The 10,704-nt window shown below is 27.7% G+C and overlaps 2 protein-coding genes across 10 annotated transcripts in view; both read left to right on the top strand.

Moving 5' to 3' along the window:
* Positions 1-591: 591 nt before the first annotated feature.
* Positions 592-5,142, top strand: LOC106788912 (sarcosine dehydrogenase, mitochondrial). 2 transcript variants are annotated; one of them, XM_014752624.1, is made up of 15 exons: positions 592-745; positions 824-926; positions 1,035-1,291; positions 1,426-1,638; positions 1,741-2,070; positions 2,146-2,308; positions 2,379-2,526; positions 2,635-2,773; positions 2,853-3,041; positions 3,121-3,388; positions 3,481-3,610; positions 3,696-3,952; positions 4,015-4,177; positions 4,270-4,377; positions 4,458-5,142. In XM_014752624.1, the coding sequence occupies exons 1-15, from the start codon at positions 722-724 to the stop codon at positions 4,609-4,611; spliced, it is 2,646 nt and encodes an 881-aa protein (XP_014608110.1). In that variant the 5' UTR covers positions 592-721; the 3' UTR covers positions 4,612-5,142. The 2 variants fall into 2 exon arrangements, with proteins under 2 accessions (XP_014608110.1, XP_014608111.1); XM_014752625.1 differs by lacking the exons at positions 592-745; positions 824-926 and having other exon boundaries at positions 1,211-1,291; positions 1,407-1,638.
* Positions 5,143-6,340: 1,198 nt separating this feature from the next.
* Positions 6,341-10,704, top strand: part of LOC106788876 (protein PRRC2C) — an 18,939-nt gene continuing 14,575 nt past the window's right edge. For 4 of the 8 annotated variants that reach the window (XM_014752562.1, XM_014752564.1, XM_014752565.1 and 1 more), the window contains exons 1-5: positions 6,342-6,822; positions 7,774-7,921; positions 8,031-8,279; positions 8,403-8,559; positions 9,879-10,124. In XM_014752562.1, the coding sequence (XP_014608048.1) occupies positions 7,829-7,921; positions 8,031-8,279; positions 8,403-8,559; positions 9,879-10,124 (745 nt within the window). In that variant the 5' untranslated portion in view covers positions 6,342-6,822; positions 7,774-7,828. Of the gene's footprint in view, positions 6,823-7,773; positions 7,922-8,030; positions 8,280-8,402; positions 8,560-9,878; positions 10,125-10,704 lie in introns of those variants that run through there. The other 4 variants (XM_014752563.1, XM_014752561.1, XM_014752567.1 and 1 more) reach the window with 4 other exon arrangements.

The following is a 10,704-nucleotide window of genomic DNA, read 5'->3' as shown; positions in this document are numbered from 1 at the left end:
TAATGAACTATTTCAAAAAGATAACATAAACGTTTTCCTACAAATGTAAAGAAACTGATAGTGTTATCTTTTTTGTAGTATTTTTTTTACTTGATAATATCATACTCATGGTAAAAGCTGTATCATAATTATTAAATATGATAATTAATATGAAGAATCTTATACAGGTTTGTGTAAAGTTTAGCAATTTTTATTTAGTATTAAATTTACATTTTCATAACTTTTGAAAATAATTTATTATGAATGTATATGTTAAATTTATAAACATCGTAAACATGTTAAAATTTAAAGCAAATTACTAGATAAGAATATAATGCACTGTAGTTCTATTTTTGAGCATGTGATATGATATGAAAAAAGTTTAATAATTATATATTTGTATTTATTTATTACTGATTATAATCATACAATTACAAAGTGTATCAAGTTATTATTATTGGTGATATAATTACCCAAAAAATTAATACGTATTTGTACATATATAATTTTTTGTGAATAATCCTATATTTTATTCTTTACACTATTATGTTATCAACGAAAATGATAAATTTACACAGTAAGAGGAGCACTATGATAAAAATTGATATTCTATATCTGAATCGATTTAAATTAAGAATAACTCAAGAGCAAAGGTCTTCATATCAATGGTGGCAAGATCATTCAGTTGCAACTTGTGTTTACGTTTTCATGTAGCAAGCATCAAGAGTATCAACGAAAAACAATGATTCGCTCCATAAAAAATAAGGTAAAAAAAAATTCGTAAAATAATTTTTGTTTAATTTTAATTAAAATATTATGGATATATATATACATATGTTTTCAGTTCTTAAATTGGTCAATTAAACAAAGTAAATACATGTCTACAAATTTATCTAATAAGCAACCAGAAGTTCAATTACCAGAATTTGCAGATGTTATAATAATTGGTAAAAACAATTCATTATAAATAATAAATGAAATAAATTAAAAATATATACGAATAATTTGCCATTTTTCCGTAGCTAAAAAAATAATCAAATTTAATATTTTTTTAGGTGGTGGTAGTGCAGGTTGCCATGCTCTTTATCATTTGGCAAAGCGTGGGATTAATGCAATACTTTTAGAAAAATCGAAATTAACTTCTGGTACAACATGGCATACTGCAGGTCTAGTATGGAATCTACGTGGTGTTGATGATGTTGAAATGGAATTGCTAAATTCTTCTATCAATGTACTATCATCTTTAGAAGAAGAAAGTGGCATTAATCCAGGATGGATAAATAATGGTGGTCTTTATATCGCTCATACTGATGTAAGTGAATATTTTAATAGATATTATATTATTAATAATATTTAAAGAAATTAGATTATCTGGAATTAGTATTTTTAAATTCTATAGAAATCATTATCGTATTAATGTTTCTTAGAATTAGAATTATTATATAGGAGAGAATGGCAGAATATAAACGCTTGGTTACTACTAGTAAAGCATTTGGCATTGATGCAAATATAATTCCTCCCGATGAAGCAAAAGCAATATTTCCGCTTTTAGATGAACACATTTTTCAAGGTGCAGTTTACTGTACAAGAGATGGAACGGTAGATCCTGCTATGTTAATTAATTCTTTGTCAAAAGTAGCAAAAAATTATGGCTCCAAGGTATTCTTACTTATAGATTAATCATTTCTTACTTCTAAGTTTTATTAGTTAACAATGAAAATAAAAATTGATAATATATAAACGCGTATAATACTATTTCAGATAATAGAAGACTGTCCAGTAACTAAAATATTAACCAAAGAAAATGTATATGGTTTGAAAAAAGTTGTTGCTGTAGAAACACCGCATGGACAAATTAATACTAATATTATTCTTAATGCTTCAGGAGCTTGGTCAAATGATATAGCTAAAATGGCAGGTTTAAATATTCCATTAATACCGATAAAACATGCATATGTTGTTACTGAAGCAATAGAAGCTGTTAAAAATTTACCAAATGTGAGGGATGCGGATCTTAATTTATACTTTAAAGTACAGGGTGGTACTATGAGTATAGGAGGCTATGAAGAACATCCTAGCATGCTACCATTAGTAAGTTATTAATCTTTATATAAGATATATATAACATAGTACAATAATATAAAAATATATCTAATCTATATATAGGTTCCTACAGATTTTGCATTTAGTTTATATGAGTTAGATTGGAATGTATTTAATGTACATATGGAGTCAATGGTTCGATTAATGCCACAACTTTCAAGTACTGGTATAAAAACAACAGTCTGTGGTCCAGAAAGTTTTACACCTGATCATAAACCTATTATGGGTATAAATCTTGAATAATACATAAGAAAATTTAGAATTATTTATTTAATAGATAAATATTCTTCTAAAAGGTGAAGATCCACGATGTTCAGGCTTTTATCACTCTTGTGGATATAATAGTGCAGGAATGATGTTTGGTGGCGGATGCGGAGAACAGATAGCATTATGGATAATTAATGGTCGTCCTGATAAACATATGTTTAAATATGATATTCGAAGGTAGATTATAATTTTTTATATACAAAATCTTTCTCACAATACATCTTATTTCTTTAGATCATAGCAAATTAGAACATTTCAAATATTCTAAAATATAGTTTTTTAAAGATTTATACCAGAACAAATGAGTAATTTAGTTTGGGCTACTGAAAGATCTCATGAAGCTTATGCAAAAAATTATGATGTGGCTTTTCCTCATGATGAACCATTAAGTGTTAGAAATCTTAAAACTGATCCTTTTCATGATGTAAGTTATCTTATGAAAAAATGAATGAATAAATTATGAATCAAAAGGAATATATTATATATATTTATTTATCATTCAGCTACTCGTTATGAAAGGAGCGGTTATGGAAGAACGTCAAGGATGGGAAAGACCAGGATGGTTTTTAAAAAATGGAACAGCAGCTATTTTATCTTATAAATATGATATGGCGATAAATAAAGCAAATAATGAATACAGAAAAATTTTAGAAACAGAACGTACATTTAACTTTCCCCCACATCATAATATAGTAAATATTTTTACATTTAGAATTTATATGACTAGTTTTTAAATAATTGTATAATTAATATATATAATATTTTTATTAGATAAAGGAAGAAGCTTTGGCCTGTAGGACTAATGTAGCACTGTTCAACATGTCTTATCTTGGAAAATTCTATCTTTGTGGACCAGATATACAAAAAGCTGCTGATTATCTTTTTACATCAAATACTAGAAAAAATTTTAATAGAATAGTTTATACCTGTATGCTTAATCATAAAGGAGGCATAGAAGGAGACTGTACTGTTACTGCAATACAACCTGGTTCAAGTGGTGTCGTAGATCCTATATTTAAAGATAAAGCATTTTACATAGGTAATATGTAGATAAATCTCAATTATTTACTATTTTTTTTAAGGCTTCATTCATATAGTTATAAAACATAAATAAATTTTAATTAATGACAGTTTCAAGTGGATTATCAGCATATCAAACATGGGCTCATATCTATAATGTTATAAAAAAAAACAATTTTGATGTTACATTATATGATTCTACAGAACAAATAGGCATTCTATCTATACAAGGCCCTAAAAGGTAAAATATTACATAAGTCAAGTTGTTTCTTACATTAAAATATCAAATATAATAAATATGATAAACAAAAAATATCGAAATGTAGCCAGCAAGTACTACAGACACTTATGGAAGATGAACTATCCAATGAAAAATTTCCATATTCAACTAGCAAGATAGTAAAAATAAAAAATGAAACAGTACGTCTATTCAGGCTTAGTTTTGTTGGTGAAAATGGTTTTGAACTTCATATACCAAAACAATCCTGTACAAAAATATATGAAGCTGTAACTAAAGCTGGTCGAAAGTACAAAATGAAACTAGCTGGATATAGGGCATTATACAGCTTAAGCTGTGAAAAAGGTAATATTATTGATTATATATAATTGAATGATAACAACATCTCTGAATTTTATATTTTATAGGATATCATTTGTGGGGCTCAGATCTAAGAATAACTGATAATCCTTTAGAAGCAGGTTTAGAATTTATTTGTCGCAAAACTGGTACATATTTAGGAAAAACAGTAATTGATGAATTTCATACAAATGGAATCAAAAAGAAATTAATACATCTACGTCTCAGGAGGTACGTAGAAATATATTTCTATAATTTTTCATATGACTTATATATACAAATTTTCCTTTTGTAAAAAACTAAACAATTTATATTTTTTAAAGCGATATTCCCATGTGGGGATTAGAAACTATATATAGAGATGGTCAATTAGTTGGATATGTGAGAAGGGCAGAATATGGCTACACGTGTGGAACTAGTATTGGACATGCGTAAGTTTATTATTTATTATAACAAATACTTATATATGAAACTATCTTTTTATATATATTTTACTTTTTTATTTTTCTAGGTATATTAAACATCCTAGTGGACAGAATATAACAGATGAATATTTACAAACAGGTATCTATGAAATTGAAATTATGGGGAAAAAATATTCTTCTGATATATATTTAAAAAGTCCATTTGATCCTCAAAATAAACGACTGCGAGGAATTTACTGAATTTAACATTAAGCATTACAATTTTATATAGTAAAACCAACATAATATTTAGGTTTGATTTATATATATAATACTTGCATTAATCGTTTACTTAAATCCTCTGTAGGCAACTATATTTCCTCGAAATAGTAGGCAACTTGAGTTTTATATTCCTAGACCTGATTGTTTATTTTTCTAGATTTTGAAAAGATCTGAACAAATTTTGAGATACTTATCAAAATCTTTACTGTAAGGTACAATTGATTGTTAAGTTAAATTTTTCAAACTTTTTTCAGTAAAAATAATTATTCTGAACAAAATTCAGAAAAAATGGGAATTTTGTTTACAAGTACATAATGGTGCAATAAATAAATATTGAAAAAAGTTATGAAAAATTTGTAGGCATAAGGCTATGATCTTTCACAAGAATACAAGCAATTTGTCAGTAAATTTATTGTTTTTTATCTAATCTTAATGGACCGGAATAAAGTAAAACTTTATAAAGAATAAGATTTGTATTCAAAGCGTAACAATAAAATGATTCCCTTCACAGTTTTATGATTCTATCCATAATAAAAGTCTCATAGTTAACACCAGAAAAATAGTAAAATAATCTCTTCATAAAAGCCTTTCTCGAATTGATATATCTCGATTATACCTCGTTATAATCGTAAAATAGGTCGAAAAGAATGGCAAACGATTAATATTTATTATGAATTTACATAAACAGTGCAAATTATTTAAAAATTAATGCATTTCTTTTGTTATTATTCGTTAATTCTAGTCTACAATACAAGAAATTATCGACCGAGTATCGTGTGAAGAACAGAAAAAAATAATTGTAAAGGAGGTCACACATTCAAGAAAATAAATGAGAACACTTTTGAATTATTTAGATAGTGCAACAAATTCTATGATTATAAGAAAACAAAATTGCTATCAAAATTATTTGTGCAAATACTATGCATATATTTTAACTAGTTTCTAATTATTTTTCTATATTTCCATAATGGATAAAGCATTTTTTCTTTATATATGTATATATATATATATGTACACAGTTTTTATTTGTTGAAATTTGATTAAAAAATGAAGTTTTACAACGTTTTTGTTAAAATTTTCTACTGCACGAATATTTTTAGCATCTACTGTATCTTAATTAATATTTTTTGACAATCAATTAATTTGATTTTTGTGAATGAACAGTACTATATATATTGAAATTGTATACTAACATATAAAAACATAAAAATACTTTAGGAAATTATGATGTATTACAAAGATAAAATATTTATTTTTAAAAAGTTGAATGAGTTTTTATTTTGTACTATCGAAAATTTTTTAATCGTAAATAAATCGACTATCGATTAAATTTATTTTATGTGTTAGCAAAAGAACAAAATTCTGACCATCTACAGATTTGTCTATTAGACATTATACCAATCACGTATTGATATCACAAAGGGCTTTCAAAGAATTCATGTAATTCAGCGCCATCTTAAAAGAGAAATGACTACTGCTAAGATCAAGTTGTTGTTAAAAATTATATTAAATGTGCATATTTTAAAAAGCATAAAAAACGCATAAAGAATGATAATAAATTAACAAAAATAATTTTTAGCATAAAAATATTAGATAACAATTTGTTGTTCTATACGGTAATACTTTCGAACTGTTTAATAGAATATTGTAGTTGCGTGGATCCGCCATCTTACGAATTTGACTTTAGTGCATGGCTAAAGGAATTTTCATAGTAGCGCCGTTTTACATCTGCGGACTCCGTTTACACCTTCCTGTTGTGAGTAACGGTTAGGCGAAAAAACATTAACGAACTCTCGCGATACGCTTCATTCCCCCTTAAAAAGCGGAAATCGTGTTCGGTGATTCTGTTAATGTGCAATTTTACCTTTTATTAACATCGGATAGAAAATAAACGCAATCTGAAAAGTGCATACGCAACGACAAAGTGACAGCGAAATCCGCTCGAGTGGCGTGTCTGTAGAAGCGACTCTGTTTAGGCTTGCATGACGTAATTGTATTGATCGCAGAAGAAGAGCCGAAAGTCGCGCATTCGCCATCTTGGACGAATTGTGGAAAAGAAGTATCTGTGTCTCTCAGGCGCGGTACAATTGTTGAGACTTGAGACTGTAATCGGTGGAGATCCGTGTATTGAATAGTTTTAAACGGGAGTTAACCCCTTTGTGAACTGGCAACCCATTTGGACGGACCAAGGTAAGCAATTATTTTGTTAATTTAGCTCTATCTTCGTGGACTCTCCTTTTTCTATATAGATGCTTTAAACTCTCTTGAACTTCCCCTCCCCTTTGATAGTTTTTCATTTCCTATTGTTTCTCCGAATATAGCGTGATATCGATATATTCGAATTTTTAAGTATTTTTATCGAATAAAAGCTCTTCGAGGAATGTACGATTTTTTCTATTCGATCAGAGGATCGTTGTTTTGAGCGGTTCGGTGATTTTGACATCGCGATAAGAAGGGTTGCGCCTTTCATGCAACTCCTTTCCATAGATCCGCATGTTCGATATGTTATTTTCGGAAAAATCCAATTTTATTTATATTTCTAAGAATTATTTTATCTATGATTCTTCCTATTTATTTAAATCTAAGATATAATAATATACCTTGGGTAATACTACGGCCTTTCATTCATTACGATAAACGAGTTTCAAGACATTATTTTACTATATTATTTATCTTTTTTTTTTTATTAGTATTGTTGTTATAATACATAAATTTAATTAAATCTTAAATATTTGCTATTAAATAAATGCAGCTATTTATTACAAATATTAAACTTTTAAATCTTCTTTATATTTTTTTTAAGATTAGTACAATTATAAAAACAAGTCTCAAAAATCATAATTTTAATGATAATGGTTATATTATTTTTAATATTTTTAACTTACTATTCGAAAGTTTATTTTTGACATTGTATAAAAATGCAATTTCAACTTTTTATTAGCTTTCTTTTATATGGTTTAATAATTAAGGTGAATAAAATACATTAAATGTATAGTTAGTACTCATTTTGTATGAATATTATTGTATAGTAACTTTTTTATTATTATAATGATATAATTTTTCACACATAGAATCCACGACATTTTATATTTATGAACAGAAAGATAATGAATTAATGTTACACTGTGCTTTTTATTTTAGATAAACGGTTCGTTCTTTGGGTCTGATTGGTACTAAATGGTTGCCTGCAGACAGCATGTCTACTCTGTCAGGGATTTTGTCGAAGGGGGAGAAAGGAAAATCGAAGTTTCAATCATTAGATATCAATAATTTGTATCGGGTAAGCAGGGTAAGTTGACAAATGCATTGTATTATTTATCTTATGATATTTGAATATTATTAGATTGATATTTTTTTAAAATTAACGATAATATTTATTTATTATATATTATATATAGGGAGAATCTTTGGAACAACATCAACAAAAAAATACATTACCGCGCAAACATGGCATGCAAACCCTTGGAAGGGTGCCCTCGGCACGGAGACCTCCTGCTAATTTGCCCAGTTTGAAAAGTGAAACTAGTAGCAGCGACCCAGCTGTTAGTCTTGTACCTAGTGGAGGAAGTGGTTGGGCAACTACCAAGGATTCAGGAACTTCAAGCACTAATACTACTGTATCTACAACAGCAACAGATTCCAACACAGTAAGTTTTATAACTATGCACTTTACTTCTATCTCATCTCGTCTTCCTATTAAAATATATATATATTTTATTTTTACACAATTTTGTATTCTAGTAATATTAAAATTTTTGTTCTTTTTCAAGACAAACTCATCACCAGCACAATGTGTAACAGGGCAGACTGCACCAGCATCTCTTCATCCACTCCTACCAGGCCCACCACCAAGTGGTGGTACTCCACATTCTTCCGATGCAAACAACAAATCATCATGGAGCGCAATTATGAGCAAATCAGGAGATGGTATGTATTTTCTGTTTTTTTTTTTGTTTTTGTTTTTAACAATATTACAAAATTTGATCGAAAGGAAAATAATCTTCTGCAAATTCAAATATTGAGAAATATCATAAATTGTGCAAAAAAATGCTTTGAAAAGAACCTAAATAGAAAAAAATGCATATTTTGCTTTAGTCTTGATCCTCTAATTATAAATTCCTTCCCATGTATCATTAAAAAAAAGCATGCCACCTATTCATTCCACTGTAAATTGAAGGAAATATGTTAATTTCATTTATATTTTAAGCAAAAACTAAAAAAGAAACAAGGACAGAAAGAAAGAGAGAGAGAGAGAAAAAAAAATTAAAAATAAACTATATTAATATGCTGTTTGCATAGCAATATTTACCATGCATATCAGTTAGAAATTGGAGAAACAATCATTGTTGTTCTGCGTATATTACATTTGAAAAAATGGTAGTAGCTTTGTACTTTGAATATTATCGAGGAATGTGAATAATGCTTACAAAAATAAAGCACGTTGTATGGTACAGTGTACAGTCATAATTCTCTTCAGCTGCGATGTGTCTGAATTTAAGAGCATCTGTCGTTTGTAGAAATACAATATATAAAAATCATATATACTGAGATATAAAAATGAAATAAGGATTTACAAATATATATATCCCATTCTTTCTATATATATGAGTAACCACTTACGTTTTTCATAGCTAAATGAGTTATATAATTACCATGTAAGTATATGTATATGTATATGTGTATATAAATATATTCATATATATATCATGTACTTTCATTACTAAAATTTTAAATAATACAAAATTATCACAAATATAATAAAAATATTTAATTGTGAAATATAATTGAAAGATTATTATTCAATTTATATAAGTATTATCGTTTCAATGGTACTTATGAAAAACTACAAGTGGTTTTTTTTTAATTTTTTCATTTGTATCGCTGTAACAACAATAAATATATATATATATTTAATATGTGAGAAATAATATAATTAACTAGAGTAATAAAAGGATTTATAATTATTTGGTTTCTATGTATCGTATCAATGGATGTTGAGATAATACCACTCGTAAAATTAAATAAGTAATACTATAGTGTTACGTTCATATAAAAATCCAGAATTGGATCTTCAGAGATATTTATGGGAATAATGATTTAATTATATAGGATATTAATCTTATGGCTTATTTGTCATTTTGTATCAAATATTCAATATCCACTTCTGGGTTATAAATTTGAGATAATAATCTCAGTAAAACTGCCTGAATAGTACAATTAATTTATATGTATGCCCATTGTGGCAGCAGTGGTTGGATACGCGGGGCTCGTGGGGGGCGGAAGAGGGGGAAGAAGTGCCCCTGGGCTGAGTTTCCTTGCCCACCAGTCCCCGCAGTTCCAACACGAGTTTCCCAGTCTCAGCGGACAGCCCTCTGTCTCCGCCTCCAATCAGAGCCAGACTCAAGAGTCCTCGGCAACATCCAATGCGATCTCAGTCGCTGTCCAACACCACTCATTGCTACAGCAACAGCCATATTCCCACAACCACTCAGGTGGGATGCTGCTTGCTTGTCGCTGTTAGAATTCAAATTTGATTCCTTGCAGTAGTGCTTCTAGTGCTTCTTCCCCAAAAGCTTTTTATTCTTTGCTATTATAAAAATCATATTACAATTAAGAAGTATAAATTATTTAATTTCATATAACATTTCATTTGGACAATAACTAAATTTACTATATAAGTGAAAGAAAATGGAAGATTTATATTTATAAAAAAAATACCATGAAAATATCTATTTTGTATATAATTAGAAAATATAGTAAATTTTGTTATAATCCTTCTTATGGCACATATAAGACCAAAATACATGTGAGAATTGAAACATAGAATATTTTGATTATTTATGGTATATATATTATTTTGTTATAATTAAGATATAAAATGTTGATCCTAAACGTTAAATTTTTTAATTTTAGCATTTCTGTTATATACATTTTATTTTAGTAAATGTGATATATGATGAAAGATAATATGAATATTAAGAGCATATAAGACAAATTTATTATCAGTGATATAATTTTATAAATCCAAATGGTTCTCTGGAATTATAATATTTATTATATACATATTATTTT

This window comes from Polistes canadensis, unplaced genomic scaffold (assembly GCF_001313835.1).
Source record: "Polistes canadensis isolate GaletaPanama2010 unplaced genomic scaffold, ASM131383v1 scaffold_156, whole genome shotgun sequence".
In the NCBI taxonomy this organism is placed as follows: domain Eukaryota; kingdom Metazoa; phylum Arthropoda; class Insecta; order Hymenoptera; family Vespidae; genus Polistes; species Polistes canadensis.
This window is presented reverse-complemented; position numbering and strand designations above follow the sequence as displayed.

What these genes read in the sequence shown, in the direction of transcription:
- LOC106788912 (XM_014752624.1), top strand. Translation starts at nt 722, where the DNA reads ATGATTCGCTCCATAAAAAATAAG. An exon ending in TTCGCTCCATAAAAAATAAG is followed by an intron (nt 746 to 823) that starts GTAAAAAAAAAT and finishes ATATGTTTTCAG; the next exon opens with TTCTTAAATTGGTCAATTAA. An exon ending in GGAACTAGTATTGGACATGC is followed by an intron (nt 4,378 to 4,457) that starts GTAAGTTTATTA and finishes TTATTTTTCTAG; the next exon opens with GTATATTAAACATCCTAGTG.